The sequence below is a fragment of the Chaetura pelagica genome, unplaced genomic scaffold (assembly GCF_000747805.2).
Source record: "Chaetura pelagica isolate M959 unplaced genomic scaffold, ChaPel_1.0 scaffold55, whole genome shotgun sequence".
In the NCBI taxonomy this organism is placed as follows: Eukaryota; Metazoa; Chordata; class Aves; order Apodiformes; family Apodidae; genus Chaetura; species Chaetura pelagica.
Genome location: NW_009953571.1, coordinates 3,055,645 through 3,064,339, shown reverse-complemented (window position 1 = coordinate 3,064,339; position 8,695 = coordinate 3,055,645). Strand labels below are relative to the sequence as shown.

General features: G+C 44.6%; 1 protein-coding gene across 1 annotated transcript; it reads right to left on the bottom strand.

Annotated features, from left to right (window-relative positions):
* Nucleotides 1–1,453: 1,453 nt before the first annotated feature.
* Nucleotides 1,454–6,279, bottom strand: ACP2 (acid phosphatase 2, lysosomal). Its single transcript, XM_009999539.1, has 8 exons — nucleotides 6,040–6,279; nucleotides 5,580–5,678; nucleotides 5,328–5,417; nucleotides 2,945–3,077; nucleotides 2,781–2,869; nucleotides 2,064–2,170; nucleotides 1,673–1,848; nucleotides 1,454–1,590 (listed from the first exon to the last, which is right to left on the bottom strand). The coding sequence occupies exons 1-8, from the start codon at nucleotides 6,277–6,279 to the stop codon at nucleotides 1,454–1,456; spliced, it is 1,071 nt and encodes a 356-aa protein (XP_009997841.1).
* Nucleotides 6,280–8,695: the final 2,416 nt, after the last annotated feature.

Sequence of the window (8,695 nt, the reverse complement as noted above, 5' to 3'; positions counted from 1 at the left end):
AGGGAAAAGTCCCCATGGTACTTCATAGGGGAAGAAAAGGAAATGTCTGTATTGTAAGAGCTGGCTTCTGTCGCCAAGAGGGGAAGGGAACTGCACCAGAAAGGGAAGTAAAAGCAAGAAGTGAATGTGCAACATCACCATGTGAAGAGCCTGTGCTTCTGGTGCCTGCTGCAGCCTCTCATTTTCTGCCAGAAACTACAAGGCAGGTGATGAGCACTAAGCATGAAGTTCCCTGCAGCAGCTGCAGTGCACACAGAGAGGCAAGCCTGGAGAAAAAAAATCAACTTTGGACAAAATGCCAAATAAAGGGATCAACCATCACCTGCAAACTGATCATTAATGGTTTGGGGTGTTGGGTTTTTTTTGTGGTTGTCCATCCAATAGGGAAGACAGAAAGAAAAACTATAAAACTTGGCATTTAATCTAGTAATCGGTAAACAGCTCTGCTACGTCTCTTTAATTAGAGCATAAAAACATTCTGCTAGTAAAGTGAATTTCTTGGGCTTGTAGCTGAAATGTGGACCACCTGCAGTACTGGATATTCCCTGTAATAGGTACTTGAAGTTTGGAGGTGGGGAAGTCAAATTCAAAGGCTGAATCTTTAGAAGGGGCCAAAGTTTCTTATCTACAGGGACTCTCCTTTCTAGAGACAACATTATACAAGAAATTGGGTGTGGGTTTGTTATGGTCACAGGAATCCATCTCTCTGATGCAGCCCTTGGAGCTTCTTTGGACCATATACAACCTACTCTGAGCTGAATCTTAGAAACTACTGCCAGATTTTCAATCTTTTCCTAATTCCAAGCCAGTTTTCTCTTGAACCACAATGTGAGGAGGGGAAAAAAAGACCAGTTGCCAGTAGCAACCTCGAGAAACACTGTTCACTGTCTTCCGTCATCTGCAGCAGTTCCGTCTGCATGGACTGTCTGAGTAAGTCAGACAGAGTCTTGGTGCATTGTTGGTGAGCTGGGCCCTCTGCTCCAAGCCCAGCCTTCACACCCTCATCAGCCCAATGGCTTGAGAGAAAAGCACTCAAAGCATCTTGACCAAGAAGAGAGATGCAGCTCCTGACTGCACTGGATATGGCAGCTGATGGAGGCCCAAGCCCCTTTGCTACAGTGATAGTGAGTGGTAACATTTACAATCACTGAAAGGAAGAAAACTCTTGACCAGCTCCAACGGGCCACACTGGGAATCCCAGACTGCATAAGGTGTATGAGGACTGGGGGCACCACACAGTATACTGAGACTTCAGAGTTAAGGTGTCATTTCCATTAGAGTAGGTCAGTCCTCTCTGGGATGTCGCTTTCAGAAAGCATCCAAAAATCAAGTCCAGCTTCATTCTGGGAAGCGATGGCCAAAGCAGAAGAATGCACAGTCACCAAAGGTTCCCACTCATCCTTAGGGGCAACACTGCTCTCTCCTACTGCCTGGGAAAGAGCTGAAGCAGCTGTCAGGCTTGCTCTTCTCCCTCATTGGAAACATGGCGGTAGCCGGGGGGCTGAGACTGTATGCGAAAGAATACAGTCAAGAGGAGGATTATAAGGAGAAGGAGAATGGATCCACACACAGCCAGACCCACAAACACCTCTGCAAAGAAGAAGACAAGTGGTCAATATGGTATCATCTAAGCTTTCCCTTTCTGCCATGTTCTGGTCCAGCCTGGGCTCACCTGTGTCACGTATGCCGCTTGCTACTTGGCATTCTTGCTTCCAGTCCTGGGGAACAACAGGATCTGTGAGTTCCAAAAATCTCTGCAGTGGGCATTTATGCTGACATCCAGGGATTGTCAGTGGGAAGGGTTCTTTCCCACTCTCGTTCCGGAAAAACATCTCCACAGAGAAGTTACTGAAAACAAAACACAGCTAGATCTGTTGTTTCCTTCCAGTTATGGTAATCCCTTCACAAAAACTCAGTGCCCACACTTTCATTTATTCTGGTGGTAGTTTTCCTCCTAAGAGTCTGTCCCTAGGAGCAAGATTTCATACCCTAGAGTAGAGGCTAGCCTAGGTATCTAACCATTGAGGTGATATCACAGCAGACATCTTTACTGCAGCCCTCACCCATCATCCTCTTGGTACAGCTCAAATAAATGACATGAGGCATATGGTGCTTGAATCTTGTTGTAGACATCTAGAGCCATCTGCAGGGCCACAAGTGTGGTGTCATGCTGAGAAAGAGGGAAAAAAAACCGAATCAGTCACCCTTACGGAAGTGGCAGGGCAGCTCAGACCATACCAGTAATGGGCAATGCAGTGCTGAGGGGATGTCACCTTTGGAACTTTCATCTGGAAGAAAGGAGAGGAGCAGTACTGCTAGAACAGTGATCTGTGGCATTGCCAGTGAAGAAGAGAAAGCCAGCCACATATATTCTGCATTGTTCTTTAAGAATTAACCTCTAGGGAGCAATTTAGGAGAGATGTTAACTTTCCAGTCAGTAGGCTGCTGGAAGTGGGGGATGACTATCTATACTGCTGAAACACCACATCTGAGTGGCATCAACTCATCTACCAAATAAAGACAGCAGTGGCTCCCCAAGGTCTGCCAGTCTCATCCACAAGCCTGAGCTAACAGGAACAAAGTGCAGGCTGGGCATTTTCAGGGGCTCCAGAGGAATGTTGCCAGATCCTGCATATCCCACCCAGCCAGATGCAAAGATGCATGTGTTGATCACTGCATGGGCTGTGGAGAAGCCACAAAGTGTCAAAACTATCACCAAGCCCAAATGCTCTTTGTGGAGGAGATGGTGGAGCAAAGCTAGCCTCCAAGCTCTGACTTACCGCTGAATAGACAAGTAGTTTCAGGCTCTGGTGGGCAGAACCATTTGCTGCTTTGGTTAGGTTTTCCCTTATGTGACCCAGCAGGACCCCTGAGGAAAGGGAACAGCTTGTAAAAGGCAAAAACTAGACAGAACAGCACGAAGCTCCCTCCCTGGTGCACTCACCGCCTTGCAGACGAGCTTTTTCTATACGACTGTGGATCCCAAACAGAAATTCAAAACCAAAGTCTTTTAGTTGTTTCAGTTGAGTCATGACATCTGGTGTCACCCATACAGGCAAATCCATTTTGTGTGCTTGCTAGAAAGAGAAACAGAATACTCATCTGCAAGTGGCACAGATCGTAGATGAATTTGAGAATGGAAGTCAAGGAGTCTGGAGCCCTGCCCATGCTGCTACTGATTTCCTCTTATTATTTTAAATATGCCCCTTTTTATGCTTCTGTCTTCACGCTGCTGTGCTGCAAAGAATATGGCTGGGATTTCATGTTTCAGAAACTAATAATGAGAAGGCTAAAGATGAAAATCTAGAGGCTACATTTCTGTGAAAGCACAACTGAAGTGCAGTGTTACGTCGTAATGTGGGTACAACAATCTTGGGGCATTTACTTTATGTATGGCTGATTCTGCCCTGCAGATGGCATGCAGCCAAAAAGAAAATAAACAACACAGTGAGAGAACACACACAAACTCCAGGTTTCTGGTGTAGCTGCAGCATAATTTCCTTGCAGGCTCTGAGGGCCACTGAAGGATACTGGAGAAAGTTAAGTGATTGCTCTGCAGACGTAATACTGACAAGCACCACTGACAAAGCCTAGTAGTCAAGCCCAGAATAAAGAGAACTGGGAACCAAGAGAACAGTTGATTTGCAGGCAACCAATTACACAAAAAACAGCAGTTGTGGTTCCCTGGCATTACTCAGAGCAATTTTCTTTGCCACATCCCACTCAGCTGCCAGAAGATGAGGCCAAGGATCCTTAAGGGCTCATTCTCAGAGCAGTTAAGAGAAATTCCCATCAGCAATTCAGAAATTTAGTTAGCTTTTCATTAATTTACAAAGAGAGTATCTGCTAAGTTCAGCAATTTCTTGGACTTTTTTATATTCTCCGTCCAGATGGTAGAGTGAAACTACTGGCTCCAGTGAGAAAAACAATGCTTCTCTTCAGGACATTGTTTGTAAGAGTGAGAAAAAAGGAGGAAGCCCAAAGCAGCTGGAGAGACTCATCAGCCTAGAGGAATAATTTTGAGAGTAAAATTACCGTTCCTCAAAACTTTCTGGTTTCATTTTGGGATAGTGAGCTAATAATCCCCAAGTTCTTGGGGATTATAGTGGTTGTCTGCTGGCCTTCTGGGCCAAATAAGTAAGCTCATTAAGTGAGTCTTGAAAATGAAGAAGATTTGAAATTAAGAAGATTTGAAATTCTTGATCTCTCTGACCAAAGGATTTTTTGTTACCAACAGAAGTTGCTTCACTGTGACTGTTACAAAACAGAAGATAAGGTTTGTGAAACAAAGGGCAAATGTACATAGTGCAGTGCAGTGCACTGGAATATCCTCAGCTTGCAGCAACTCAAGCTGCTACTTTACATAGCAAAGTGCAGATTTATCTTTTACATCCCTCAAATAGTACATATCACTGTATACCACTGCCAGAAAGCTAAATAGCCTTGCACCTTAGTAGAATTAGCATGACACAGTGTCACAATGCTTGGGTTTCCTGCTTCTTCCACAGTTAGCTAGTTTGACATGGAAGATCTCTGTAAGTTACTTCATCATGCTGTATAGTTGCACATGAATAAACCTGTGTGCAACAACAGTGAGTCTCCTGATACATGACCTTCACTTTACCATTAGCACAGCACAGCTAACCTGTTTTTTTATTTTATTTAAGTCTTCCTAAGATATGCTTTCAACAAAACTTCACGGGGAATATAGTTTGTTACTTCACTCCCGACAGTAAAAGGGTAATATCTGTCTCTAGAGTCTTTCACTGGCAAAGTACTTTATCATAGGTCAAAAACCAGATGTGGGTGAACCCCGTTTAACCTAGACAAGCATTATTTTCTTTCAGAGATGGCATTAACAGAAGCACAGAAAGAAAAGTGATTGATCTAAAGTAACAGAGAAATAGAGCTAGAACCAGGAAAAGTCCTAATTTATGCTCCCAACTTAAATCATAGAGCTCCTTCAGTTTCCAGACCTTACTTAACTCAGACTTGTCCACAGAAACCTAAAGATTTCAGATTGCAGTAATTTTCTAGTGACTTTCAAAAGAGATCTGTATTATGCAGGTGGGACTTTTTTTTGGGTGTGGCACAATATGTATATAAGCTACAAAGTGAGAGGTTATAGGGTGCAAAAGTAGATAATTCTTGGCATATGCCTCTGGAGAGTAGGAACTGTTATGTTCTGAAAGTAGAACATGGCTTCTAAGTGTAGGGTGGCAACTGTGAAAAGTTGTTTTATGGCATTTTGCAAAAGTATCTTCTACCAAACCCAGCGAGTCCTAAAGGTCATATTCCCACAGCTGTAAGATGATGGCCAAACTTACTTCACAGAACAGTGTGTCATACACACTCCAAACACTCTCGAGAGAGACATCCCGGATCCCAGTCTCATTTGCCACCATCTGCAGGAATTGCTGTAGGTTTGAGAAAAGAGAAAGGCCTTCAATTTTCTAATCTCCTGCTGTGTGACATGCACAGGCATTCCTCCCCTTTTCTCAGAGCTCTGATTCTACAGAGGTGATAATACTTTAACTACAAGCCTAAGACCACCTTATCTCATGCAAACAGTCACTTACCCAATTCTCTTTGGTCTTATTTATGTATTCTGCTGAGTGCCGTGTTTCATTCTGTAGCTGCTCATACCGTGGGCAGGGGGTCAAAGGAAACTTCAGTAGCTAAGCAGAGACAACAAGAGCAGCTAGGTCACCGAGAACACTGAAGTACAGAATTTGCAGTCAACATGTGCAACTGTAACGAAGCCCTGACTAACAGGATGCATCTATAAACAGCCTCAGGTACTGCCTTCTGCCATACTCCAGATCGTGTGTGGTCTGCTGAGGTGCTGCAGCTGACACGTTGAGTGAACACAGCCCCTGAATTCTCATCTTGTTCTGCAAACAGAAGAACCTCTGCAAGGTAGGTCCCAGGAGAAGGTCAAGACAATCTGAGTCGAGATTGAAGCAAAGACTTCTGGAGAAACCAGTATAACACACTACTTGAGTAGTCAGTACGTATCCTTGAGACTAAGGAACTTACCCTTTCGGCAGACTCAGGCACTGTGTGCACAGGGATAGGCTGCCAGGAAATGTTAGGGTTGAACATCTGTTGTCCCTCTGGGGGATACAGGCCTGCCAGATTGGCCTCCGCACTCATCAGCGTCCGATCACAGTCTGTGCTGCGGATGAAGATCTGCCAGGACAGGGACAGCCCACCATTAGTAATGCTACTGGAAGCTGTGACACTTGGACGCAGGATGATGCACTTGCTGGGCATCATTGCCAAGTGCCCTGCAGCTGCTCACGAACAACAGGATGACAGGAGTTGAAGTGACTGAGCCTGTTGATGTCAACCTGGGCAAAACTGTAAGGATGAACACAGAGACAATTTGGTGTGTCATACTGGAGCAGTCTGTTCTGGATCAGTGGGGTAGCCAGATGCAGCATGTGGAGATTATAGATAGGAGTCTGAATATGAGAGAGTCAGACAAGAGCAAGACCAAGATGCAGGTAATAGTGGGCACAGCTAGGAAATAGGCCCCTCACTACAAGGACATCGAGGTGCTGGAGCGTGTCCGAAGATGGGCAACAAAGCTGATGAAGGGTCTAGAGCACAAATCTTATGAAAAGCAGCTGAGGGAACTAGGGTTGTTTAGTCAGAAGAGGAGGCTGAGGCGAGACCGTATGACTCTCTACCACTATCTAAAAGGAAGTCGTAAAGAAGTGAGTGTCGGTCTCTTCTCCCAAAAAGTAAGCGACAGGACAAGAGGAAACGGCCTCAAGTTGTGCCACGGGAGGTTTAGTTTGGATATTAGGAAGAATTTATTCACTGAAAGGGCTGTCAAGCATTGAAACAGGCTGCCCAGAGTCATGGTTGAGTCACCATTTCTGGAGGTACTTAAAAGATGTGTACACGTGGTACTTAGAGACACTGTATAGTGGTGGACTTGGCAGTGTGCCACCTTAACAGTTGGACATGATGATCTTAAAGGTCTTTTCCAACCAAAACAATTCTATGAAATGCACTGTATTCACAGAGAGGACCGGGGCAAACTCCTGCTTTTGGTTCTAGGAATGACCTGCTGAAAAACAAAAAGGGGGAAATAGGATTTTGTTTGATCATTGTGGACTCTTGGGATCAACAGGCCAGGATTTGTAATTCCAGAGCTCAGAGAGAGAGAGGTCTGAGCCAGAAAAAAAGAGAAACAAGAAAAACACAGAGAAGTTCAGAAGGTCAAAACAGCAACATTTTGGTATTCTGGTATCTGTACTGAGAACACTTAGGGGTAGATTGGAGAGAAACCAGTGATAAGAGGAACACATAGGAAATCATGAATGTATGTCCTAGAAAACAGCATATTGAATCTGAAAGAAGAATAAAAAGAAGAATGAAATACAATTTCAAGATTGGGATTTATTTTTAATGTTAAATGAGGAGAATCGTAAGAAAAGATACATATGCTCACTCCATGTAGCATTTCCTCCATCAAGTGTATCTCAAAACTCAACAGTCACAAGGAAAAAAATAATTGTCTTTTCTCTTGACAACTTCTACCCACTTTTTACCTCGTAACTGTGGCTTGGAAACAATTGACTCTGTACTCATTAGAACAGCTTTCATCTTTGACAAGCTCTGAGGAAATAGAAAGGGAATATTTTAAAAGATAAGGATCTGATTCTAGAGTGTCATAAAAACCGATTAAGCTCGGAGTGCACATGCTTTCTTCAGCACCTTTTGCCAGGGCTCCAGCTTGTCGCTGAGTCAGGTGACAGATGGTCACACGGTGTCACTCAGAGGCACCACTTCTAACAAGAGGAAGGTTGCTCAACTCGAGCAGGGGCTCAGGCTTGGTTAGCAGAACAGCTTTTGTTTGCATAGGCCGTGGTTTGTTTTTCCTTCCCAAGAAAGAGAAGGAAAACAGTTTCAGCTAGCAAAGACTTTTAAGAGTGAAGCATGTTTGGAAAGGAACTGCCAAGGAAGGTTAAAGGATCTGTGTTTGAGCTGATGCTGGAAGTTTTGTTGATGAAGCAAATGTCAAAAACAAGGAAGTAATCTGAACTATGGCAAGATGGGTATTTACTGGGGATCTCAAAAAAGGGGGGAAACAAAGACAGAAAAATTGTATGGGGATTCTCAGTTTGCCCAATCCAGTTAATCTCCCCAAGTGAGCTCAGATAAAATGAACTGAACCAACCCAGAGGGTCTTCACTGGACCACACGACAGCATGTTTCCCCTCATGACACCTGCTCATGTTGCAGTTGACTCACACCTCTTTGATCAACCAGCATGGGCATTTGGGGGAATTCTCTACTTCCTTACTCTCCTCCGTCTTTCAGATTTCCCCCTGTGCTTAGCATGTGGTTCCCCAAAAGCTCTGTAACGTTTTATAAACTAAACCAAGCAGTTTCTCAAGAACTATTATAAAGTGTAGCAACACCCTGGACAGAGAAAGGCAAATTAATAGCTTTGGGGGACTGCAGGTGTCGACACTTTACAGGTGAAAAAAAGCCCGAGAGGGTCACTTATGGTTAGGATCTACTGCTCAGACGTGCAGACTCCCACGAGACTGTGCCTGGGGAGGGCAGGGCAAACACGGGCTTCACCCTGGTTAGCTGGGAGGACAAAAAAAGCGACAAGCCCCGGGTACAGGAAAGCAGGGAGGCGGGCCCAGCAGCCCCCCAGCGCTGCCCCGGG

Bases quoted from the DNA above. Each gene is read 5' to 3' on its own strand.
- ACP2 (XM_009999539.1), bottom strand. From the start codon at position 6,279: ATGATGCCCAGCAAGTGCATCATCCTGCGTCCAAGTGTCACAGCTTCC. The intron at 2,870-2,944 runs GTGAGTGCACCA...CCCTTTCCTCAG, and splicing joins AAAAGCTCGTCTGCAAGGCG to GGGTCCTGCTGGGTCACATA. The intron at 1,849-2,063 runs GTGAGGGCTGCA...TTTTGTTTTCAG, and splicing joins CTGTACCAAGAGGATGATGG to TAACTTCTCTGTGGAGATGT.